Source organism: Protomyctophum bolini (genome assembly GCF_963924005.1).
Source record: "Protomyctophum bolini genome assembly, chromosome: 3".
Classification (NCBI taxonomy): Eukaryota; Metazoa; Chordata; class Actinopteri; order Myctophiformes; family Myctophidae; genus Protomyctophum; species Protomyctophum bolini.
Genome location: NC_137864.1, coordinates 47628850 through 47656163, shown reverse-complemented (window position 1 = coordinate 47656163; position 27314 = coordinate 47628850). Strand labels below are relative to the sequence as shown.

Below are 27314 nucleotides of genomic sequence, written 5' to 3'. Positions count from 1 at the left end.
ACATCATGTCCACTTTGGCCCGGCCAGCCCAGGATTCTTGCTAGTGTTCCAAATCATTTCCCTGGCACTGAGGACTGGAGTCGACTGGGAGGAAGAATCACTCGTAATGGGATCTCATGCGTTCATGTCATCCATTTGAGTTAGTGATAGTTCTGTGTAGTCCCGTGTCCCTCATGCTCACCCCGTGTCTATTCGTTGCCATTCTCCAGGTGAAGGTGAACATAATCGGGGATGTGATTGAACAGGGTTCCACCAACCTGAGGATCGACCACGCCGCGTTCAGCCCCCACGCCGCCATCTACTCCATGCGCCCCGACGTCCGCTGCATCATCCACGTGCACACTCCTGCCACGGCCGCCGTGAGTCTGAGTGACGGGACCCTTCTTGTGACGAGCTCAGAAATGACTCGACGGTTTTCAAGCAAGGCCCGGACGATCGTTACTACATTATCTGTTTCCAGATGCCTGCCTTGCATACAAAAAATTATAGCGTTCAAATATTACCCAATAATAACTTAATAAGTATTAATGATAATACAAATCATTGGTTTAGATTGGGCAAAGAAGAAGCTGATTACTCACAATTAGACATGACAGCTGTTAATGTACAGCTTTTCATGGATGTGTCATAGCGGGATGTACCCACTATTAATCTCATTAGTTGCAGTCGTAACATGCAGGCCTGTGATTAAAGACAAATTAAATTAAGCTTAAAACATCTTGACATCACAGTCGGTGATGAGTGCGGCTGAGGACGTCCTTAAAGTGTTTCAGGGAGATTTTGATGAGCAAAACAGCAGCACGGTTGTCTTTAAATAGACACTGACACAATAAATGTTTTTGGATGAAAACACTGAATGAAACACTCTACAGTGCAATGATGTAATTAACTTTAATTGGAGAGTAAACAAGCGTGCCCTGAAGCACAGGGTATGCATGTATTATCTATTCAGTGAATCAGTGCACACTGACCAACAGCGAACTATGTTTACATGTAAGACATTTAGAGGTTCTGAAGCAATGGCTTAAATCCCTTAAGTCCTACTTAGTTTTGCCGTCGTCTGAATTACATTTAATGCTACAGTCACCAGATTCATTTAATATATTCCTGTGAATTATTATGGATGATACAGTAGAAGTAGTAAATAAACAAGTGCTTTTTGAAAAGAACAGAATGAGAATACTTTTTTCCCCCTTTCTCCCAGGTGTCGTCTATGAAGTGCGGTATCTTGCCCATTTCCCAGGAGTCGTTGATCCTGGGAGACATCGCCTACTACAACTACCAGGGCAGCTTAGATGACCAGGAGGAACGCCTGGAGCTCCAGAAGGCCCTCGGACCTTCAACCAAGGTATGAGACTCTAGTCCCGCACAGCCAGACCACTATTACACAATCACTGAATGCTATATAGAGTCTGGGACGTCCCTAAAGCTGAGGTAGGAAGCTGTCACCTGTTTGTCATTCACGTTCACGAAAAAATATTTTTAAATGTCTTTAAAATTATATATATTTAAGATATCTTTGGGGGCTTTTTCTGACTTTATTAATAGATTGAAAGTAGGCTGATAGGAAATGGGGATGGAGAGGGAGGGAGGGGGGGTGACACACAGCAAAGGTCGTCAGGATCGGGAGTCGAACCCACAACACGCTGTTAGGCTGGATTACCAGCCTATAGGTGCCCAGACGGCTACGCCAGGCGCCCAAAGGGCCACAACTTATATCGCCTATGCTTGGAATAATTTGATTTACGAGACGGAAGCAGGCAATCCGCTTGACCCCCGGATCATTTTCAGCGATTCCGTGACTGTATCTGGGCTCGTGAGGCTTTCTGACACCCACACAGAGTGACAGAACCTTTCCTGACACCCACACCGACCCCACATCCATGCCATCTGACCCAGGAAGGACCATCTTTGTGCGGTTCTAGGACTCGTGGAAAACGAGCTTCAATGTCAGAGCAGAGATCGTTTTCAACTGTTTGCCTATGCAGTATGTTCGCTGACATTCTAACTCATAAGTGTGTGTGTGTGTGTGTGTGTGTGTGTGTGTGTGTGTGTGTGTGTGTGTGTGTGTGTGTGTGTGTGTGTGTGTGTGTGTGTGTGTGTTTCATAGGTACTGGTGCTGAGGAACCATGGTGTCGTAGCCCTCGGGGAGACCATTGAAGAGGCCTTTCACTACATCTACAACGTCCATTATGCCTGCGAGATCCAGGTGCGTGCACGCACACACACTCACACACACACACACACACACACACAGACACACACTTATGAGTTAGAACCATAACACTAACCAGGCATATATTTTCAAAAACAAAGTGACTTGAGTGGTTCAATAAACCAACATCAATGAATCCATGTCTTTTGTTTATTATGAAAGGCATTCTGATCTCCTCAGTCGCTTTTTCCACATTCATACTTACTAGCTACATTTTTAACACAAAACATCATCTCTTTTCCCTTTTATGGAAAAACATCAAAAGCAAGGCTGTTAATCATATGACAGAGAGAGCATTTCTTTGCAATGATGTTACACTGCACACTGCCACAGGAGTCCCACGTCCAAGGCAAATATTGGGAATCGAGGTGGTAGGACGGATGAGAGAATCACGTTAAAAGAGACACAGGAGGTCTGATTACTCTGATACTAATGGGCTTCCACCAACGGCAGAACATGGCAGATCTACAAGCTCACAACATGTTGCACCGTGAGACTTTGCCACGTGTTGTGAGTGACCTCGTACGACAAAGTGTAAACTACAGGTTAGACTATAACTGTGGTGATCTGGAATTTAACAAGGGACGCGTGCGCGCGCGACTGTGTGTGCACATTATTGCATGGATTTATTCGCGCGGCGTTGTAAATATGGTAGATATTAGAGCAGTGGTTGTTGCCCCTGCTGTAATAGGGACACCAAATCCCCTGTTTGAATCGGAAAGAAAAGCTTAATCCACACTAAAGCCCAGCTTAGCTTCTAAAAATAAACCCTCCGGCTATGATTGACGTGATTTATAGGCATAGGAATTATGTATGTAATTTTTGTAAACACGTTGGTCTCATAACTGTGTATTCCTGTATATTTGAGTCAGTCTTTATAAAGCAGTGGTTCTCAACCAGTGGCCCAGGGACCACCAGTGGTCCTTGAAGGGGTTCCAGGCTGGTGGTCCCCAGCTAAATGATGGGTAACCAAATGGACCTTATATAGGTCTTTAACTCTTCAAGCGTAGAATGAAACCGAATGGACCCTTAATATGGGTCCATTTGGTTTCATTGTATAAGCTCTCAAAGAGTTCAATTATTGTTAAACATCTGCATTACTTAATTTACAAGAAGTCTACACATTAATAGAATGTGGAAGAATTGTTATTTTGATCGTTTGCCTGTTATCTCTCTTAGTGGTACCACATCAATACACCATGGAATTGTCTAACGAATCGATCCAACGATAACAAAATATTCTATAAGTCTATAAGTCTTGGTTCCGAGAGGCTAAAATCCATCAAATGGTGGTCTGTGGCTCAAATGCAGAATAAAGAATGGGTCGCTGATATGAAAAGGGTTGAAAACAAACCACAGAACCACTGTTCTAAAAGTGTTTCCCAGACATTTCTAGTCACCGATATTTAGTTTGACTTTGTCTGTCTTGTTAATCATCTACATACCATTCATGTTGGCAGAGTGGTTAGTTATTAAATGCCCCAGTTTGTGGTCTTGGTGAAGGAGAGGCATCCCTACGGGTGCATTCTATTCCATTCTTACACTCACTCAGAGTTAGGTTAACACTGAGGATTTTACTGTGCATGTGTATAGTGGTTAAGGACCGTAGCTCTGGAGCCACAAGTGCACTTACATGGCGTACTCTCGCTCTAAATAATCAATAAAATGCCCATTTTACTGTAAAAAGAAAAAAAAGAAAAAGGAATGCTTCTCTGTTTTTCTCCTTGCCATAATTATGTCCAAGGCCTGTCAACCTATTATATTCACTGTCTCTAATGCTAATCTAATTTAAATGGACATGAAACCCATAGGCCGATTTGGCAGTTTGTTTTCCTGTACAGGTTAGGATCTACAGAAGCGTGAAATAAACATGACAGGCTGACTTTATACTGTAGGTGCAACCTTATGCGTGCAACTTCAGTATAAATGGGCATATAACTCCAGCTCTAAGCCCCTAGCCCTAAATGCTTAATTCTCAATATAAGTACCACAGACGAAAAACAGTCTTAAGTACAAATTTAATTCCGACCCCTCCACAAAAAGGCCTCGTTGTCCTGAACCCTTATCTATCATTTATACATTATGGATCAATAGTGTGGACATAGACTGTCTGTCTGTGGCATTTTATTGTTTCCTAAATGTATGTCTAATACTTATTTTTTTTACATAAAACAACCATTAGCCATTTGAGTCATCTTCTTAGGCTTCACATTGTCTATTTCTCAAATTCTACTAATACTCTACTTGTGTTGGCATTTGGCCTTCACAAGTATGGTAACAAGTCAACACGCGCGCGCGCGCACACACACACACACACACACACACACACACACACACACACACACACACACACACACACACACACACTTTCCTCCCGCATGTGGAGTGGACCCTCTTTGTTGTCAAACACGGGCCTTTTGTCTTCCTTAAATGGAGGAGGCAGAGTAAACAGAGAGACCAGAGGTTCTTTGAGGTGGTCTGGTGTTTTGTTTGACCTCACTCTCAGAGTTACGTTAGCACTGAGGATGTTCCTGTGCGATGTTCCTGTACATGTGCCCAGACTTAGTGTTGTGGTTACGAAGCTCTACAGCCCCAAGAAATGCTTTTGTTTGTCTGCGTGCCAAATATCCAACGGCTGTCAATCAATGCATATTTACTGCATATTTACTCTCTCTAATGCTAAGCTCATGTAAAGGGGCATGGAACTTAAATGACCTTATATAGTACGCCGCAATGTCGGCAACACGGCTAATGGAATTATTAATGGCTAATGGGTGTGTTGGCACTGGTCACACATCCACATCAAAATCGTTAGCATCCCATTCACTTCCCGTCTATGGTAGCAAAGGGGTTGAGCTTCCCGTGTTGATGGCATTGATGTGTGTCGCTTTCAACATGTCTGAAGCATGACGTTCAACTTTGACTGGGCCTCAAACAATAGGACAGGGTAGTTGTCCCCACTTGGCCAGCATTTCACTTTTTCAACACACAAAACCGGTGTGTAAACTGCCATATGTTGTGGTGTGTGTATGTTGATGTGGTTGACGGCCTTTACTAGCGTTAGCTACTCCCCCTCCAACATGTGTGCGTGTGACCGCATACCCTTAGATTTAGGCCGTTTATAGGCCGCCGCGAGGAGCTAAACATGAGAGTAAAGAGACGCTTGTATGACGCGCACGCAATGAATTCAGGTCCATTCCAGCTGTATAGGTTTTACCGTTTATTCTTGTCACCACACGTAAGTCACAACAGTTCCCAGGCTTTAGCTATAACTGAACGTGGTTGTTAAGGTGAATAATAGGTGCGATTGATACGGTCAACAGAAATGTCTTCTCCCACGCTCACCTCCTCTCTCTATCCAACTTCCCTCACCCTCAAGTGACAGGTAAACGCCATGAAAACTAGAGTGGCAGCGCCCCAGCCCCCGTGACACACCCACTACCTAAGAAGCAGTGCTCATTAAAGTGACATACCTTACGTCAATCATAATATCACATTAGAATGCAACATATTACAGTTATATCATCAGTGCCCATACCCGAAGGCGGGGTTGGCGAAAGGGCCTTTCTGTGTGGAGTTTGCATGTTCTCCCCGTGTCCCCTAGGGTAGATACCCTCACAAAAACATGCAGTAATCCTGGTCTCTAAACTGCCTCCCCCTGGCCAGCCGGGGCGCCTGATGGAGGGGAAAGGAACTGGTTGGAATAACGTGTTCCTTCCACGTGCTACGTCCAACCAGGGAAACTCCCCCCTGTCAGGTGTAAAGGAGCAACTTGGACACTCAAGCATGAAGGAAGCGTGAGTTAAGTCTGTTGCTCTCCCCAGGTTGGCGGAGGGTGTGTAGAGCCCAGGATCACATTAGATGATTGACACAGGGGTGAAAAATGGGTTACAAAATCGTGGGATAAAAAATATATTAAAAAAAAAGAATGCAACATATTACGGCTCCTACACACTTCATACAGCATTTTTATAACTCTCCATTTCTTTCTCTCCTATCTACCCTATACCCTGTGGTTCCAGGTGAATGCCATCTCATGTGCCGGCACCCTAGACAACCTGATCGTGTTGGACAGAGAACAGTACAAGACCCGAGTGTTTGACGTAGCCAGCGCCGCGGCCGTGAACATGGGCAGCCAGCACAAGTGGAAGCTCGGCGAGCTGGAGTTTGAGTCCATGATGAGAATGCTGGATAACCTGGTGAGTCTGTTAGCCTCGCTGCAGGGAACGTAAGGGATAACCTGGTGAGTCTGTTAGCCTCGCTGCATGGGAACGTAAGGGATAACCTGGTGAGTCTGTTAGCCTCGCTGCAGGGAACGTAAGGGATAACCTGGTGAGTCTGTTAGCCTCGCTGCAGGGAACGTAAGGGATAACCTGGTGAGTCTGTTAGCCTCGCTGCAGGGAACGTAAGGGATAACCTGGTGAGTCTGTTAGCCTCGCTGCATGGGAACGTAAGGGATAACCTGGTGAGTCTGTTAGCCTCGCTGCAGGGAACGTAAGGGATAACCTGGTGAGTCTGTTAGCCTCGCTGCATGGGAACGTAAGCCCTCCGTTCTCAGCAAACCGTACCTACAAATTCATAACTGTGTTTGGGCCGCATTTTTCCTCTATACACCAAAATAGCTGATCAACAAGTGTTGTGAGCTTGTAGATTTTCTATCTTGGGGCGAATGTTCTCCCCAGAATAAGTGGGGGTGGGGGGAAGAATAAGTGTGTGTGTGTGTGTGTGTGTGTGTGTGTGTGTGTGTGTGTGTGTGTGTGTGTGTGTGTGTGTGTGTGTGTGTGTGTGTGTGTGTGTGTGTGTGTGTGTGTGTGTGTGTGTGTGTGTGTGTGTGTGTGTGTGTGTGTGTGTGTGTGTGTGTGTGTGTGTGTGGGGGGGGGGGGGGTATGATGAAGTATAAAATGTCTTAAATATTCATGCAAACACAAATGTGGAACAAAATAGGATATTTATTATTTAATCACGACCCAGAAGAATGGGTCCTCAAACCAAACATTGGTCACTCATGAGTCCTCACGACCCAGTGTTTAGCTAACACTGCCAGAGACCAAGAGCACTTAATAGGAAATCACGTGGGTCAACGTGTAAACAAGACACCGGAATATGACGTGACGGAGAAGCACGTATGGCGTAACAAAGACACAAAATGATTTCCAAGGAGGATGTTCGCAGACAGATTGAGTCATGGGAGTAAGAGGGCCAGAAAAGACAGGGGGAGAAGTATTGTTTCAGGAATGAGAAGAGGAGTGGGGAGAGGGGAGGGGAGGGGAGGGGAGGGGAAGCGGGTGGATGATTAAAGAGGAATGAAGGTGCGTCACTGGTCCAGCGGTGCAGCTGTGTCTGTCCCTGTAGGCTGTGGTTCGGGACGTAGAACGGTGGGAGTTTCAGTAAACACAGAAACACAGCGGATCCCATCGCTGTCTGTCTGCAGGGTTCAACAACACAAACCCTCCGCCGCGTCTTAATCCGGCTGACTGACTTTCTGTCAGTCTGTGTCAGTGGGTCTCTAATCTATTCTTTCTGCCTGTATGGCTCTTTCTCTCTCCTTCTCTGACATTCTCTTTGCTCTTCCTCCCCCTTCTCCATCTCCCTCTCTTGCTCTCCTCTCCTCTCATTCCCTCCTCGATGATTCATTGCTCGTCTGGTCCATTGAGCGGCTGACCAGCTCCTCTCTCCCCTTGTGTTCTTCCATCGTTGCCGTCTCTCATACCTCATAAACGGAGCCTTTCTCTGGAAGAGCAGTTGGGCGCTCGAATACGCACCGAGTTGTGTAATCTTGCACATCACCGTAAAATGGGGGATCTATACGCTGGTCTGCCAAGTCGGGGTCGAATTGAATAGAATATCCTTTTTATGGTGGAAAATGGTCTGGAGAGAATGTGGGCCAAGAGGGAGGACGTTGACATGTGAGGGAGAGATGGGAGTGTGAGAGGACTGGACACATGAGGACAGAGGGAGGGGATGTAGTGGGTGAGAGACAGGAAATGGCTGGGCTGACTGTGTCCTCTGTGTTGCCAGGAACCCCTCTGGTCACACAGCACTGTTTTTCCTCTCTCCCTTTGAGGGCATGGGGAGCGCCCCCGACCCTCTCCCTCGCCCCTGACCCCCTCTCTATTGATTAAACTGGAAAACAAACTTGACAGTGCTAATTCCGGACCACGGGTCTGTAAATCCTGTTGCCGTTTTGGTGGACAGTGGCACGGTTGAGGCCAACTCATACTTAGTCTGGACAACTCAGTCTGTAATGATGATATTATTTGGCTTTTGGTGGACAGTGGCACGGTTGAGGCCAACTCATACGTAGTCTGGACAACTCAGTCTGTAATGATGATATTATCGACTTAAAAAAAAGGTTTTCAGTTTGAAAAGAAGTAATGATGATAATAAAATAACAACGTCTTGGCTTCATGTGGATCTCAGACTTTGTGTGGCCAGTCCGTGAAGTCAGTCATGAATGATGTATCTATGACATATGACCCCGTAGTTGGGATGATCCGGCCTCCATTGATCCTATTAACAAAAAAAAAAATCTCAAAGTGGGGTCCGGGGACCTTCAGGGTTTCTTGAGGGGGTTCCAAATGGACACTTACAGGTCTGTAACTCTGTGGAACAGTGGATAACGGGTCCACATGTTACATTCTCAGAGTTATAGGGGTCCCTACAATGAAGAGGTTTGAGTACCGCCGATCTAAAACATTTAGACAGCGCTTTTTGTGATTAAACCGGGACAAACAGACAGACATAGCCTTATCGTAGACGTATCAGCATAATCATTTAAAGAGGATTTAATATGAACAGAGCGTTCCACCACAGCTCTCACAGGCCTGTTGTACCTAGCCTGGGTAAACCCCTCAGGGGGAGTGGGTTTACCCAGGCTATGTTGTACCAGAGTGTCTCTCTCTCTCTCTCTCTCTCTCTCTCCATCCAGGCCTGTTGTACCAGAGTGTCTCTCTCTCTCTCCATCCAGGCCTGTTGTACCAGAGTGTCTCTCTCTCTCTCTCCATCCAGGCCTGTTGTACCAGAGTGTCTCTCTCTCTCTCCATCCAGGCCTGTTGTACCAGAGTGTCTCTCTCTCTCTCTCTCTCTCTCTCTCCATCCAGGCCTGTTGTACCAGAGTGTCTCTCTCTCTCTCCATCCAGGCCTGTTGTACCAGAGTGTCTCTCTCTCTCTCCATCCAGGCCTGTTGTACCAGAGTGTCTCTCTCTCTCTCCATCCAGGCCTGTTGTACCAGAGTGTCTCTCTCTCTCTCCATCCAGGCCTGTTGTACCAGAGTGTCTCTTGAACATTTGGTCCTCTCTCTCTCTCTCTCTCTCTCCATCCAGGCCTGTTGTACCAGAGTGTCTCTTTAACATTTGGTCCTCTCTCTCTCTCTCTCTCCATCCAGGGCTACAGGACGGGCTACGCCTACCGGCATCCCATCGTGCGGGACAAGCCGCGGCACAAGAGCGAGGTGGAGATCCCGGCCACCGTCACGGCCTTCATGTTCGACGAGGACACTGAGGGCGCCACACGGCTGCCCTTCAAGTTCCTCCAGCAGAGGCAGCAGCGGGAGAAGACGCGCTGGCTCAACTCCCCAAACAGCTACACCAAGGTCGCTGTGGAGGCCAGCGACGACCGCCATCACCACAACCGCACCACCATGGTGAGTCTGTGTGTGTGTGTGTGTGTGTGTGTGTGTGTGTGTGTGAGACCATGCGTAGTTTAACCCATTTTGACCTGAGATCAGATTTAAAAAATGTCTTCTACATCCTGACAGTTTTCTGAAAAAGCTATGTTTCTATGTCAGTCGTTCTTCGATTTTTCGAAAGTAGCAGAACTACAAGCTCGTAGCGCGCCTCTGCTATTTTTGAGCTTGTAGATCTGCTATTTTTCAATAGCTAAAACATAACATAATGCTAACACCAAAATGGGTTAACAAATGTAACTAAGCAGTAAGGGTTTGTTCTATACTTGCATACACAGTGAAATGAGGTATCTGCATTTAACACATCCTCATCCAAGTATCAACAGCAGCGGGCTGTTATGGGTTAAGTGTCTTGCTCAGGGACACTTCAACACATTGCCGAGGCCTGGAACCGAACCTGGGACTTTGACTACTTGCCCTGATGAAGACTCGTTTGAGTCGAAACCTGATTTTAGATCCGCCCTCCTTTTTTTGGGTGCTCGGTTCGCCCCGCCCCTCTTTCTCGAACCTGTAACCTGAGCTATGGCCACCCATGGTTACATTTATACCCCCTCAGTAAATGTGCAAAGTGTGAAATGGGGATGTCATTTCAACATTAATATGACACAGATTGTATGTATTATATCAATGGCCAGCTTGTGTGGATTATAATGGTGTTTCTGCTCAGAAAGTCATGTTGATTTGGACCTGAACTCCCCTTGTTTTAGATCTTGTATTAGACTGCCCTCTATTGGTCAAATGTAGAATTGCATGTCATACTATCTTATTGGCCCTCATCAAGCATGTACGAATGTAGCATCAAATCAAGTCAATATGATTTGCATAATATTATATAAGAAACACTTTCCTGGTTTTTTTTTTATATATTTTAGTATTTCAAAGTGCCATGGACACTAATCTCACTTCCTTCCTGGACTACACGTTGTCTCAGTAAGGTGAGTGCAGCAAAGCATTCTGGTCAGTGTAGTAATCCAGCAGTGAGACCAGTGTCCATGACATCACAGACACTTTGAAATACAAAAATATCTAAAAACACAAATCATCCACATGGAAAGTGTTTCTTGTCTCCCAAACATCATTAAGATGCTAGAGACAAAAATTGAGTTTAAGTTATAGTAATATTCGAAATGTATTTACCTTGTTTTATTACACCCCCTTGACATAGGTGGCAATAGCCAAGTGGTTTGTGGCGCCTGGGAATGGGAATGTATCATGCATCAGTTGGGTGAAGCTGTAAAAGCAATTCATCACAAAACAAACACTCCACTTCTGTTACACATGGCTGCTGAAATTGAAATCATACATCAATCAGAAAGCCCATGCAGCCGTTTTCCCCCAATTTCTCCTAGTATTTCTAAAGTCAGGGTTCTGAGGAAGCTGCAACCTTTTGTCATACAACATTTTCTTAAGTTCTTTAGGTACAGTAGGTCATGTGAAAACCACTGTTTTAATCAAGAGACATAGGCAAACATCAGTACAATCTAATGACATGTATATAGCAACATGAATCCTTGGTTAGGTGATGTTATTAACTTTTGGAAAAGTCTGTGTAACAAAGTACAAAAATTCACCTAAAGTATGGTGCACACGTATGAGGCACAGAGATATCCCACATCGGTGCTTTATTCAATCTGATGGTGATACTTTGTTTACCCTATGCTTCTCTTATGTGTGTTGTGAAGTCAAAATTGATGAATAAAATATTTCCTTGCTGTAAAAAAAAATAATAATAATAAGATCTGGTTGCAAAAGGGGTGAAGTGGCTCTTTTTGAGGGAAGCAAAGTTGGACATTGTCTAGTCTAGCTAGAGTTTTGGGGAAAACACTAGTTGGTCTTTGATGGACAGTGAGAGACACTCTTGATTCCCAATGCGTAATAATGTTAGAGAAGATAGATTGAACTTGATCTTCCTTCTTCTTCTTTGTTCTTCTGCAGTGGATGAAAGCGGAGGAGACGGGCACCCCGATCAGGATTGAAGACCCCAATCAGTTTGTCCCTCTCAACACAGACCCCAGTGAAGTGCAGCAGAAGAGAAACAAAGTGAGTCTGAACTGAACACTCCTCTGAGGTCACTGTACCGTCATACAACACTGTAGCCAAAGACAGGTGGCGAAGGTGTGTAATGACTGGGCCTAGAAAAATGTGGATGGGTCTGGTTTATTTTAAGCTCACATAATACTTATTGTATTGACCTGGTCGATGATGATGTCAATAGGACTTTACTTTTCTTTTTCCTTTGTCTGCTTGGCTGCTTTCCACCGTGAGCAGCACTTATAATTGTATTTTAGCTAAGTAAAGTACACACTACAGTACACCAGCTCAGTGGCCTGGCGGTTAGAGTGTCCGCCCTGAGACTGGGTTAAAGTGGTTAAAATGATTGTGACTCTATATTATTCTATTTTCTTTCTGGGGACCCCCCTGGTACCACCCCAAGGACCCCTGGGGTGGGGTCCGGGGACAGCCGGACCCCACTCTGAGAACCTATGCGTTAACTGTTAACCCATTCTAAAAATGTCTGTTTGAAAATGTTTCTATGTCAGTCGTTCTTCGATAAAAAGAAAATAGCAGACTTACAAGCTCGTAGCGCGCCACTCGGTGGCGTGCTATTTTTAAATAGCTAAAGCATAACATAATGCTAACACCAAAAGGGGTTCCCGCCCTTTGCGTCTTTGCTGGCTCTATGACACAAGTCTTGACGCCATCGACTGTGTTGTTTTTTCTCTGTCGCAGATCAGAGACCAGAACAGGTATGACATGATGACGTCAGGACCACGTTCCCAACACCTGGCTGGCATCCCCATTGATCCCCCACGACAGGTGAGAGTTGGGACGACGTAGCATGCTGTGCTACTGTGCTACATCTCTTTATAAGACACTGCAGCAATACCATCAGTCCACAATAAATATAAACCAATGGAATAGTCCGTTCTCTCGACCTATATTTGATTAATATAATAGAAAGACACCAAATGTATGTAACAATTACTAATGCTAACCTAGTTCATTACAGTTTGTCACGTAGGTACATTTCTTGAATCAAACTTAACATTTGCAAAGCACTAATTTAATTTCTCGAAACAAATCGAACAGCCCTACACAATGTATTACTTGCAAAAGCTGCTGGTAACTTGGTCTAAATCCTTCATCTCTCAAATGTAAATATCTGTCAATGAACATGTGAGTTGTTGGATTGAATACTTTATTAGTCACAACATGTAAACAGCACGGAGGTACAGTGAAACATTTAGGCCAAAAGGATAACACAAAAGGTTCTGGGGATTGTGATCCTATATATTCAATTCATCAACAGAGTAGAAAAATAGCTATATGTTCAGAGGAGAAAAAAGAATAGCGGCAGCAGTGTATACATGACCCCTCAATTAATATCCAACTCCACTTGTAGTTTCCTGATAGAATAGATGCTTTTTCGGACCAGTTTTGGCAGTCATCCACATCACAACGAATATGGTATGGTTGCTGTTGGGCTTCTATATCCAAAAAACTGTTATTTTCAGGGGAAAGGTACCTGTGTTCCAATGGATCAAAAAAAATGCGTTCAATATAAAACCCATAGAGATTCAACCACTTTGGCTTTCACGCAATGTTGTTTTAATTACTTTTGTGTGACACTGTAGTAAGACGAAGTAGGGCATTCCTTTACAAAAATAAATAAATGTAGTTTCATGAATGTGCTAAAGCATTTGGCATTTGTTAAAAAGAGTAACAAATGGCTATTCTGTGCCGAGTAGAATCTACTGTAGATGACATGGAGATTGAACAAGTAACTTTGATAATTTCTATTCTGATCTGAATCTTCTCAAAGAGAGAACTATAATTCACCTAATGTTGTATTACCACATATCACCAGTAGATGGAGTCATTGCATGCATTCTGCAACAAGGGTTAATAACATACAGATAAAACCTGGAGTCTGGACTCTAGGTTTTAGAACATAAAACATTTTGGGATATTTAACAAATTTGGATTCTAACGTTTTCATGCCTGGTTTTGTGTGTGTTTTGCATTGAAGGACCCAGTGAGAATAAATATAATGGTAAATATCTACAGGTGTTAATGTATTTTTCAGTTTGCATCTGATGGGTTTAGTTGAACATTTGGGGGGTTAAAAAAGATGCCTGCTTGTGTGTTCCTTTAGTAACATGGAATGACATTCTTTTTATTATTATTATTATTATATACATTATTATACTTTGTGTTTTTTCTTTTGTGAGATAAAGTCTCAGAGCATGACTGTTTGTGTGTTTTGTACACAGCAAAGGTGTGAATCATACTTCAACACGCACAGTGTCGTGCGCCAGAAATAGCCGAGCTACAAGCTCACAGCTAGATCTGCTATTTCCGAACACCAACGTATATAAATCATGCTTGAGCTAAACAGGCCTGTCACTCCACAGGCGTTTTCTGTGGGCATGTGTGTGTTTTCATGTTCACTGTGATGTGACACCACTCCCCCTCATTTAAAACCCAGTGAACTGTCTGGTTCTCTTCTCAGGGGAGCCCATTTTATGGTCATTCTTTAATATTGAACATGAGAGTCTGTACATTGCATTTCACGTCACTTCATGTGAATGCGTATAGTAGATGTAGACGTCTTTAAATAAGTACTGAGTGTGTGTAATGTGGTCGACGCTCTCTTGTTTCATTGTGTGACTGCTTGCATGCCCTGTAATTAAGTGGGCATGTGTGACAGCCTAATTCTGTCTGTTTGTGTGTGTGTGTGTGTGTGTGTGTGTGTGTGTGTGTGTGTGTGTGTGTGTGTGTGTGTGTGTGTGTGTGTGTGTGTGTGTGTGTGTGTGTGTGAGAGAGAGAGAGAGACGTGTGTGTGCGTGCGTTATGTGTTTGATTATATGTTTGTCTCTCAAAGTGTGTGTGTGTGTGTGTGGGGGCGTGTATGCATGAGTGCATGTGCAATATGTGTGCTCAATATTGTGTGTGTGTGTGTGTGTGTGTGTGTGTGTGTGTGTGTGTGTGTGTGTGTGTGTGTGTGTGTGTGTGAGAGAAAAAGGCAGACTAAAAGCCTAATTCACACTCCAGTTTTAGGTGATAAGGTGACCACCAAAACGGTGGTTAGTAAAAGCAGAGATGTGTTTGGGTGAGCGGTGAGTCTCTTACCACCGCGGCGTGACGTCATGTTGTAGTTTTAGTAAAAACAGAGATGCGTTTGGGTGAGCGGTGAGTCTCTTACCACCGCGGCGTGACGTCATGTTGTAGTTTTAGTAAAAACAGAGATGCGTTTGGGTGAGCGGTGAGTCTCTTACCACCGCGGCGTGACGTCATGTTGTAGTTTTAGTAAAAACAGAGATGCGTTTGGGTGAGCGGTGAGTCTCTTACCACCGCGGCGTGACGTCATGTTGTAGTTTTCGGTGGTCACCTTGTCACCTAAAGCTGGAGTATGAATAGGCCTTCGGCGGTGGACAGTTGACACTATAAGGTCTCAGAGGCACTTTGAGTATAGGCCATGTTCTACTTGACCAAAGGTCATGCCCACTTGCCTGACAATAAATAAATTGTCCATTGTATAATTGTAGGTAATGAAATCCTGTTACACGAGATATCTGTCCGGAAACACTTGAGTGTGAGTGTATGTGCACGTGTGCGTGTGTGCGTGTGTGTGTGTGTGTGTGTGTGTGTGTGTGTGTGTGTGTGTGTGTGTGTGTGTGTGTGTGTGTGTGTGTGTGTGTGTGTGTGTGTGTGTGTGTGTGTGTGTGTGTGTGTGTGTGTGTGTGTGTGTGTGTGTGTGTGTGTGTGTGTGTGTGTGTGTGTGTGTGCATGATCCTGCTCCCTTGCTAACTCCTGTCCCTGCCACCTCCTCCTCCCCAGCCATACGTGCCCACAGAGGAGGAGCAGATGGTCCCCCTGCCTCCCAACCCCTTCGCCGAGTACCGGAAGAGCGGCGAGAGCAGGAGTCTGGGCCCCAACGGTACAACGCGCACGCACTAACACACACACACACACACACACACACACACACACGCACACACACACGCACACACACCATGCACATAAACCCAACACACACACCATGCTTGCACATAAACCAAGTGGACGCACACACACACACACACACACACAAACACCATGCACAGGAACCCAAAGCCCATAAACGATTGCAGGAGGATCGTATTATAATTGTTTTCCGAGCCGGAAAACAAAAAAAGAAACGTTAGTATTCAGGAAATTCAAAAGAAAAAGGAACCTGTGTTGGCGCGTTCTGATAGATCTAACGTAGTTATTATTATTATTATTATTATTATTATTCAGTCAAGGTCTTGTTCATACTCATTGGTTAAATATACGTGTATAAAACCCACAGACAGACTTAACCCATTCTGAACGGGAACCCATATTGGTGTTAGCATCATGTTATGCTTTAGCTATTTAAAAATAGCAGATCTACAAGCTCATAGCGCGCCACCGAGTGGCGCTATATCTCAGGTCAGAATGGGTTAACCACCTTCACATTTCACAATCACAATCAAAAGTATCGAAAATAGATCTCCGTAATGCGGCCTGTTGTGAGCTTGTTGTAGATTGGCCATTTTTTGCTACTTTTCCTCGACACACTTCGATACAATGAAGTGAAGTCATTTACCAAAAGAAACGCCCATAAGAAGTATAAATATGGAGATGCAAGGTTTCTGCCTGACAGCAATTATATGTTAACCCATTCTGACCTGAGATCAGATTCATACGAGGTTTCCACTGGACACACACACTGGTCTGATGAACCCATTCTGACCTGAGATCAGATTCTAAAAAAATGTCAGTCGTTCTTCGATTTTTCAAAAATAGCAGACCTACAAGCTCGTAGCGCGCCACTCGGTGGCGCGCTATGAGCTTGTAGATCTGCTATTTTTCAATAGCTAAAGCATAACGTGATGCTAAACACCAAAACGGGTTCCCGTTCAGAATGGGTTAATGCATGCATGAACACGCCTACTGTACTCTCTCTCTCTCTCTCACACACACACACACACACACACACACACACACACACACACACACACACACACACACACACACACGTACATGTACATGAGGCAGCCCGTCCCTATTGTCTCAATAACAAACAAGGGCCCAGCCAAGCAGCACCATCTTACCGTAAAACGTCTCCTTAGCAACATTCCCAGTGGACAACCTCTATATATTCTAACACGCTGCCTTGCATTTCTAAGCACGCACATGTACACTTAAACCTGCACGCACACGCACACACACACACATGCACACACGCACGCGCACAGGGTTGTGGAGAGCGGTCGATGCTAATTATATTAGCCCTCTGTTCCAATGTCTTTCATTGAAGCAAAGGAAAAATCAATAATGAATGGATGCTGAGGGGGGTCGTCCACTACACTGCAGGCCATGTATTGCTGCAGTTAGTCAATCATGTGTGTACTCGTATTACCATATTTGTGAGGTCCCAAATGTCCCTGCAAGTATAGTAGAATCTGAGAAATGGACATTGTGAGGAGAGGACAACTGTTCCTTCCTGGTCCTCACTGGCGGATGAATACGGTTTAGGCTTACAATTAGTTAAATATTCATGTTGGGGTTAGAGTTATACACAATGAAAATAAAATAGCTGATCAACGTGTTGTGAACTTTTAGATCGGCTATCTTCGACTTAACGTCTGGGACGAAAAGAAAATCACAATGCTCAAATGTTAATGTCCTCACAAGCATAGTACCACAAGTGTGTGCGCGCGTGTGTGTGTGTGTGTGTGTGTGTGTGTGTGCGCGGCTGCGCGCGTGTGTTTGAGCGAGAGTGAGTGAGCGTCCGTCTGCTCATAGATGTGATCGTGTGCAGCATGTATATGAATGTGCGTTTCCATACGTATGTATGCGTGTTTGAGCGGGTGTGTATGTGTGTGTGTGTGACTAAAGATGGCCTGACAGCAGGTCCTCACACACCACCGCCACATGAGTGGAGCCGGTTGCTATGACACTGTCACCCCCGCAGCTCCATGCAGGCCTCCCCGGTGGCCAATCATAACACAGGCTGGAGACCGTCTGGAGCGGCCTGACGCATGGCTAGCCTACACACACACACACACACACACACACACACACACACACACACACACACACACACACACACACATAAAGTATATATATACGTTGCTGTTGGGTGGAAACCTTGCAAGTCCAAAACGGCTTCTTTTTTATGATGAAAATGTGAAAAAAATAAGTTATTAGAGGTTTCTGTCATCATAAAGATTATGAAGGAGGCCTTTGTCGTATGACGAATAGTGAAAGTAGCAGATCTACAGTGCCAACACGTTTGCGAGCTTGTCATTCTGTTATTTTCGGAAATCTTTAAAGTTTTTTGTCATTTTTCGGTGATGACGATATGGCCAAAATAAGGACATCCGGTTGAGTTCTGTACGTTCAGTATGGGTGCCCTTTAAAAAAAATGATTTTTTTAATCAAAAAGGCAAGCAAACTAAACGTAGTAATTTAATTTTTATTAACTTTAACTTTTATTTTATTGCTAGAGTACATATGAGAACACATCCCGGTAGAAAACCAGAAAACCTTTCACAATGTAAAGAACCTACACTCAATAAGATTTATTGTTTCTTTTAACCATAAAAATAAAACTACTTATTTGTATTCATAGCTATTCAACAATCAACCAAAGGCCAGCTTTCACTAAGCATGTCTTTGTTGGGAGTGTGTGTCACTCTCTGAGATAAACATGATCGTCCCACTTGTTGGGATCACATGGCAGATAATCAGTGAGATTTGTATTTGTTGATGCAAATAATATGAGATGCACAGAATGTATAACATGAAATATTTTCCTGCTTGTTTTACAGAGCTCACAGAGTACAGAGCTGTACTGTGTGTATGCTGTAATATACGAATGAGTATGACTCTCTGCATGCTAACTATTAACAACATGATAATACTGTATAAGTGGGAATGGGAATATTGTGCATAAGAAATGCTAAGGACCATACAGTGTAAGAGTGTCCCTATTCTGGGCACGTCATTGTAGGAGGAAGAAAATTCAAAATGTTCACAAATGGCAGATCTACCAGACCCACTGCGCGTTGTGAGCTTGCAGATCGGTTACTTTGGATATCCATCGTATGACGATGTATCGTTTTGTTGCTGTCGGGCAAAAACCTTGTCAATTAATGCCCTTCATACAAAAGTGTCGGACGAAAGTAGTGAAAATAGCATACTATGCACATTAAGCTCACAATGCGCCACGATGCGTTGTGAGCTTTTGCAGTTTGGCTATTTGAACTACTAACAAAAAAATGTAACAATTAAAAAGAAGGGTTTTGTCGGTTTCCTTTCCACCGACATCGATAACTGGGATGTAAAGTGGTTCATGAAGCCTCCAAAGCATAGCTGGGCTGTAAACATAATGACCACGTATTTAATTGTGGACGCAGCGTCGCAGCCCACACGTTATGCTTCATCATGAGTTCAGCCGTGATTAACGAGAGCCCTTGAACATTGGCTGATGCTGAACTACACAAATTTGTAGGAGCAAAAAAACCTACCCTGCCACGCAATACTCTATGGTGCATTCTGAGCTGTCAGCCACGCAATAATACACCACGGTGTCGGTGCATGCTGAGCTGTCAGGAGAGGCTATAGCTCTCTGGGAACTGAGAATGTCCTGGAAACCCCAACTGACCGACAGACAAGCATTCCGAAGGAGTTAGTTCACCCCAAAAAAAATGACTTATTTTCTATCAGTTTCACACCCCATGAAGCCTTGAATGCATGGAGGTTTATTTAGTTTTTCGCTAAAATGACAGCTCAGGAATGCGACAAAGACGGCCTGGGCCGTGGCTCAGCGGTCCAGGCACCTTGGCCGGTATAGTCCAAGTCTGGCAGTGTGCCGTGCGTTCGACTCCCGACCCAGACGGCCTTCACTGCATGTCACCCCCCCCAATTTCTCTCCCCATTTCCTGTCCGCCTACTGTCTGTCCCTCCAGAAAAAAAAGATATATATATAAAATAGAGGCGAAAGCCAATAAAAAAAAAGGAATGCGACAAAGATGATCTCCATGAATTCAGGGCTTAATTGATAGAAAATAAGTCATTTCTTGGGGGGGGGGGGGGGGGGGGGGAACTACTCCTTAGCATACTGGCTTATCATACTTCGTCGTGCAATGAATAATGGAAAGAGCCACTTTATCTGCCACTTGTGCTATTTTAGGGAATTTCTCATTTCTTTCATTTAAAAACGATATTCCGCCTATAATGACATGCCCAAAGTTTGAAAGTGGTTGGCAGTTTGAAAGTGGTTGAAAAAGTAAGAGAAAGAAGAATCTGTGCATGGCCTGTTTCTAACGTGTGTTCTTCTCACTAATCTCTCACCCTCAAACCTATACCTCCACAATTTCTATCCTCTACTTATACCACACCCAACAACCCCCCTCACCTCACCCTCCATCTATCCTCTACTTATACCACACCCAACAAACCCCCTCACCTTACCCTCCTCCTCGCACCCCCCTCTCACCAACCCCCCTGCAGATGGCGAGCACGAACTAACCTCCGACGACGGTTCCACACTGTCTCAGTCTCTGTCTCTCACCCAGTCCCCACAAAGCACTCCAGCTAAAGAAGGTATCGCCCACGTCCAAGACACTTTCCTCACAATGTGTTGTTGTTTTCTTTTTTTGCCTCTACAACACAGTAACCGTACTAAACCACGCAATGCACGCTACATGGACAACGGCATTATAGCTACAGTGTACTGTGTATATATATAGATGTGTTAAGCAGAGACAGTGTTGCCGTTACTGTACTCTTCTTTAAGAGCCAAGTGTGGACATCCGCAGTCCACACCAAGAACGATAACTATAAAGGTGTCTATTAAAAAAACCATAACTCAAGTGGCAGGGTACACACCACAACTATAACGACAACAACAGCCATGAGCAATATCAATCAAGTGGCCAAGTGGTCAGGGCACATACCACGTGGGTGCAATGTGCCCTGACAAACGACGCCCTGGTTCAATGCCCTTGTTCCTGTGTCTCAACTATCTCTTGTACAAAAACAAAAAGTCTTCAAAAAGGTCCTAAAAATATCTTAAAACATAAAACGGCCTCTGATTGACTTCCTGGCAGTTCACATGCACACATGCTCACACATGCTCACAGACAAAACCACATGAGAAGACGCCACCGATCACAAGGTCAACGGGTTGATGTCATTCTGTGGCCAGAAATGGGTCAATTGTTGTGCAAGGCGCTTTTGATGTCACACTGTGTCCATTGTCCCAGATGAAAATAGCCCGAGCAGGTCCTGAAAGGAGTGTTATTTAGTGTAGTAACAGGATGCCTGTGGCCTCCATTCTCTTACTATGGGCTTACATCACAGAGGAATGGACTGTTGACATGAATAATCATTAATGGAGTGGGGTGGAGCCAGCGCGGTCACATTCACTAGGGCTATCGGATCACTGGGGGTTTACCAAATATGTAGAGCACGGGGACGGCGTTGGGGTCAAAGAGGGCGGACTGCTGGCCTGTGTACGAGTATTGAGACAAAATACAAAACACCCAGAGGAACACAGTCTGGTCCCACGTCTGGGCATGCTACTCACCACAGTATCACTAAAACCGCTAGCCATGCCTCTTCTCCACATTAAATATCCAGATACAAGAACATCAGAATGCCCTGATTTTTGTATGTATGGATAAAAGCAGAAGGGCAGTTACTTTCTATTAATTATTGACATCAAACATTCCTTAACAGAGCTGCTTCCTGGTGGCTGCACTGCATTTTGTTTCAGATGTGCTGGGATGGAAAATCAATTACAATATTTTTTACGGATATTTATTAAAAATAATATATATATTGATTATTTGTATGTGCTTCTCGATTATTTGATTATTTGATTGTTTTAATATATTTAATTGGTTGGATAATGCAGGACACGAAATGACAGAAAAATAAAAACAACACATGCTTGAACAAAGACTAATTAACTAGACACACGGGTGGGAATGATGACCATAAATAAGCAGGCATAGTTAGAGTCCATACGTGAAGGATGCACCATAGCAGCCAGGCATCCAGGACACCTATTCAAATATTGTCCAGCAGTGCCAGGAATGGCTTCCACATTTTGGGGGATTTGGCTTCTGTCTTGGCGACGGAGAGGATCTCGTCAAGCCGCTTCTTGAAGCGTGATTTAAGACGACGGTCAGGTTGCGTAAAGACCCCCCCCCCCCCCACCTGCCTTGGACCGACAACCGACCGACTCAACACCTGTGGTGGTGTGGAACGCGCGTGTCGAATTTGAAGTCGGTGGGGCGAACGGTTATCGAGTTACGTAGATTGCAGACGTACACACAGAGACTTGGTGCATTTATAGTTAAGACATTGGAGGCTTCCAGTATAGTGTTTTTGGTAGCAAGCGTGGCCTCCTTCAGCGTCGGCCGTTGGTAGGAGTAGGAAGGAAGGGCCTCCTCGTCCTCGTTCTAACCTGTCCTCCCTTCCTCACTCAGATAACCACACAGGCCTGATGAACGGCAAGGACGGCCACGCCCACGTGGACGAGGAGCTGTCCAAGCGCGTCAGCGCGCTCACCACCAGCGTGGAGAGCGTGGAGATCACGGTGCGCTCCCCCGGCGAAAAGATCGAGGAGTGCCTCTCCCTGGAGAGCTCGCCCTCCAAGTCGCCCAACACCAAGAAGAAGAAGAAGTTCCGCACCCCGTCCTTCCTGAAGAAGAACAAGAAGAAGGAGAAGACGGAGGCCTGAAAGGGAAACAGGTGGGAGGTGGGCAGGGCCGGGGGAGGGCGGGGGAGGGCCGGGGGAGGGCAGGGGAGGGCAGGGGAGGGCAGAGGGCAGGGCAGGGGGAGGGCAGGGCAGTGTAGCAGTAGGGGGGAAACCCCTACGGCTTGGGCCTGATTCATACTTCATTGCACGACACTGTTGCTCGCCCAAAAAATAACTGATTTTTTAAGCAAAGAAAACGTGACACGTCATATAATGAAGTATAAACTGGGTTTTATTCAGCATCTTTTTTTTGTTTCGTTTTTTTTGTCTGTTTCAGTGTCTGTTTTTATTTTATTTTGTATCATCATTTGTTTTTAATTGTATTTGTTTCTTTTTGTTTTTAACAAATGGTTCTTTTTATGTACAAAATGTATTTTTTGGGGCGTGGAGAAAAGATTTAAAAAAATATATATGAATTGGTTGTATTCAAAAAACTAAAAAAAGAGTCTTGGCTCCTGCAAAAGTGCTGGACTGTTTGATAGGGAATAGGAAAGGGGGGTTACAAAAGCTCCAGCACATCCCAAGGTACATAGCCTGTCTAAATCATACGTTATCTCCTACTAGGGCTCCAGTCAGAAGTAATATGGACTCTTCTGGCTGACAACCCCCCGTTCATCCTGAGTAACTGGCTCATCCTGTGTGTGTGTTGTGTGTTCCTGGGCTGATAATGGAATTTTTAAACCGCTGTGTATAAATTTTACAAGTCCATAAAGGCACTGTCAGTGATCTAGAAACTGCACATGTGGAGTCTCGGCGTACAGAAATGACCTTTTTTCTTTCCATTTTACGTGCTCTTCAGTCACTTGACTCTGGATAGTGAACCCCACTGACCATAAAGACTATACATGAAATGATGGTCACACTGGAACACTGGTCATGGAAATGCAGCCATTGCTGCGTTGATTTCCTGTCTTTTCTCTTTAACCATGTTCTTCCTTGCTCTCTCTCTCTCTTCAGTCTCTCTTCAACACAGCTTGTCTCTATTCGCCCCCAAGCGGGCTTCTCTGTATGCAACTGTTGCCATCCACTCTTCCTGCTACCTGCGCTGTAGCGCGATAATGCCATGGTTACGTGACGCGGAGTGCTGCTGCGTGTACGTACGGTACTGTGGACAACGGAGCTCTCGCATGTCGTGGGAGACACGACGACTCGCACCATCTCACGTTTATGTCGTACGTTAATGTGCTAGCCTCGTCATCTCAACGTCGCCTCGCTGAAAAGAAAGAAAAAAAGAATAATAATAGACAGGTGCACTCGATAGAGCACACATCTTCACCAGGAGGCATCATGCCCTTATAATAATACTGATACTGTCTGACAAAACGACGCCAAACTGCATTTCTCTCTAATAGTTGAACACATAGTGCTGTGATTTGTATGTGGTTTCCCACCAGGAGGACGCCGTGCCACTGGATTTGTGACATGGTGTGACTTGGTTCACAACGTGGCCCTTGGTTCACAGCGTGGCCCTTGGTTCAAAACGGAGCATGTGCCGGTGCGCTGGAAATGACTCAGACAGAAGCCTGATGAGTCTCTTATACGTCTCCTAACTTCTTCCTCACATAGGAATCTGAAAAAAGCCCCGTGGGTTACTTTGCCAATTCCTCAGTCGAAGAAAACCAATTAACCCCACATGAAAGCAGCCTCGTATTGTTTGACAGAGTGACGGGAAGCTATGTCTCTCTCTCTCTCTCCTCTCTGTGTGTATGCGTCATTAGGCACTCTGTGGAAGAGTCGGGCATGTACTGCAACAAGCATTATCTGTTTATACGTCGGTTGCGATAATCATTTAATTGGGGTATGTTTTTGCTCATACAGCAACAACACACAGCCATCACATCTTGCATGTCTGCGATTGTCTCTATAGTGCCAGGTCTGTAGCCTGGCGGGACACTTATCCAATCCAATCGCCTGCTGTGATCGGCCAGTTCCCGTCCCACAGCCTGGAGGGACACTTGCACTGCGATTATAAATTCCCCCCCAAAAAAAATTACATAGTTGTTGTTGTTGGATTTGAAACGTATTTCAGAATTGAGGTGAGGTCCTCCTTGGCCAGCTGCCAGCGTAAACTAGAGAGATGCTCGCTGATTAATCGGCCTAGACGTTTGTAAGATGAACTGCAGACAGACACACAGACAGCTCTCCGTCTGCCGGAGATAAAACAACAAAAATCACGTTTTAGTGAAGCATCATTGTTTTGGTTTTCTTTGGAGCAGAATACTACCCCCTGTCATCTCATGAAATGTTTTTTGTTTTTTAATTGAACACAGAAATTTGGTATTAGTCAACTCTATTTTGTACTCATTTCTATACTTTTACAGAGAATACAAAATGTTAAGCATGTTTATTTTGCAAGAAATCTGAATTTATATGGCTGACCATGTTCTTCTGTAGTGATGCCTGGTTTCTCAAATTATCTTGTAGACATCAGATAACTAAAATATTACTATATAACAGATATATGAAAACTGGATGTGTTGGCTATAGATTTTTTTAAACTATATATTTTTATTTTATTGTGCTGCACTTTTCTTGTGGTATATATATATAACACCATGTAGTTGCAGGTGGTCTCTGCACCGGTGAATCAGAGTGTTTGATATTGGTAAGGGTTTTTGCTGGAACAAGCAACAAGCTAGTTGTGAAATACAGGGAACGGTTTTAGGAATTCATTGGTCTTTACACTTGGAAGATTGTAATGTACTCAACAAGCATAAGAAAGCTGGTGCTGAAATGCAACGTAAGACTATCCGCCATTAGCTGGAACCTGAGTTATTGGCCATGAGCATGAAACAGCATTGTTGTTTGGTGTGTTTTGTGTGTGTGTGTGTGTTTTTTTTAAGCCATATTGTTTTTTTTCTCTCTCCAATATTCTATGAGTCCACTTTGGCATCAAAGGGACCGTGCTGTGGAGAGCTCTTCAATTACCCCAATGACTGCATTCAAACGCCCCCCTGCAGTCTCTCAAACAGTCTGCATTTGTGTACACAGTAACACACAGTAAAATCCTCAGTGTTAATTTAACTTTAGAGAGTATACTGTATAAATGTAACATGTTACATTTAGTATACTCTCTTTGTATTAGTTACAAACTGATAAAATAACTGAGGATATATACTTCTACTGTACACTCACTCAATTTTGTATTTGTTTGCATCGTGAACTGAAGCATCCCAATTTACCCGAAACCAGTTTGAGGCAACGCTATGAAGAGGAAATATTGTTTGTTTTTATTTTAATTTGATTTCTCAGTGAGCCCTGTCATTTCAATCAATTCAATTTCAATCCCTCGTGTAACTTCACAAAAACAAAAGTGTGCATGACGTAACCATCGGATGACCCATAGCTGAACTTGTAAAAAAAAAAAAAAAGAACTGGTTGTCACACATCCTTCCCTCTGAAATATAATTAAGCCGTTTTGTACCAGATGCACCAATATCCCAGCGAGCAATGTGAAATTATTGGAATTTAGATCACGGGAAGGGAAGGTCACAGAGCTAAAGTGTACATCTTTAACTGTGTTAAACAAGAACAGTTTGTTTTAGCTCTGAGCAGAGCTTAGCTTGGTATTACAGGCATGCGACAGAGGGAGAAGGTGTGAGCCAGTTGGGAAGTGGAAGTGTATATCGTGTGGAAAAGGGTAAAGAGAACCTGACATTAATGCACCATATTTTTATTGCTCAAACTGTCCTTTTCTTTAAACTCATTTCTCTTCCTGGAAACCTTTTTTCTCCCCTTCTCATCCTCCATTTGTATCACAGTATGCTTTTATTTTTCCCTTTTTAGTTTACAGACAGCACTAGTCTCCTTTCTGTTCATTTTTTTAACCATTTTATGAGCGTAAATTGCTCCCGGATTAACTGAATGTGCATTTGCATTCTTTTATTTTTGTTCTGATTTCCAACAGTTTGCACCTTGTTTTACTAATGCCTCTCTGTCCACCATTTTGTTCTCTGTTTGTAAGAATAATAATACATTTTCTTTGGCATGACAGAATGAGCCAAGCTACTTTGTGACCTGTGAAAATCCTATATAAATGGTTATCTAATGGAGTTGCTTTTTAGATGTACTGCTAATCAGTGTAAATTCACAAATAAAACTGTATTTTAAGAAATGGAAGCTCATTCTCCATGTTTGTGAAAACCAGAGGGGCATTCACATTGAACATCCATGAACAACCCACCCTGTTTTTTTAAGTTGAGCATAACCCATTGCACACTCATTTTAATTTAAACTCATATCATAAACCAATCAGTATATTGGCGTACACATCAGGTAACATGATTCAGTTGTGACAAATGTAATGCTGCTTCTCAAGCCATGACATTGTAATGATGCTACAGGACAATGATCTATTTAAAAAAGCCCTATGCTCTATAGTGGCTCCGTGACCAAGCAGAAACAGTAGTGGTGCCTTTCTCATTGATGTTAAAAGATAATGAATTATGGATCTGGAGAACGGTTCGATGAACCATATCAATCTAAAGTTGATGGCACAGTGACAGAGGATCCTATGTGTAAATGAGAGAGTGAATGTGTTAAATGAAGATATTGATGGGAAGTGCCACACGATAGGTAGGGAAGTGATGACGTAGTGGAAAGTTTCGAAAGAATGTAATGTCAATAATTTG

At 44.0% G+C, this 27314-nt stretch overlaps 1 protein-coding gene across 6 annotated transcripts in view; it reads left to right on the top strand.

Annotated features, from left to right (window-relative positions):
- add3a (adducin 3 (gamma) a) overlaps positions 1 to 26797 on the top strand; it is a 137330-nt gene extending 110533 nt beyond the window's left edge. For 4 of the 6 annotated variants that reach the window (XM_080760198.1, XM_080760197.1, XM_080760195.1 and 1 more), the window contains 11 exons: positions 210 to 359; positions 1205 to 1348; positions 2111 to 2209; positions 6238 to 6414; positions 9600 to 9857; positions 11835 to 11939; positions 12630 to 12716; positions 15741 to 15840; positions 20427 to 20519; positions 22412 to 22683; positions 22744 to 26797. In XM_080760198.1, the coding sequence (XP_080616324.1) occupies positions 210 to 359; positions 1205 to 1348; positions 2111 to 2209; positions 6238 to 6414; positions 9600 to 9857; positions 11835 to 11939; positions 12630 to 12716; positions 15741 to 15840; positions 20427 to 20519; positions 22412 to 22665 (1467 nt within the window). In that variant the 3' untranslated portion in view covers positions 22666 to 22683; positions 22744 to 26797. Of the gene's footprint in view, positions 1 to 209; positions 360 to 1204; positions 1349 to 2110; positions 2210 to 6237; positions 6415 to 9599; positions 9858 to 11834; positions 11940 to 12629; positions 12717 to 15740; positions 15841 to 20426; positions 20520 to 22411; positions 22684 to 22738 lie in introns of all 6 variants that reach the window. The other 2 variants (XM_080760196.1, XM_080760199.1) reach the window with 2 other exon arrangements.
- The last annotated feature ends 517 nt before the right edge of the window (positions 26798 to 27314 follow it).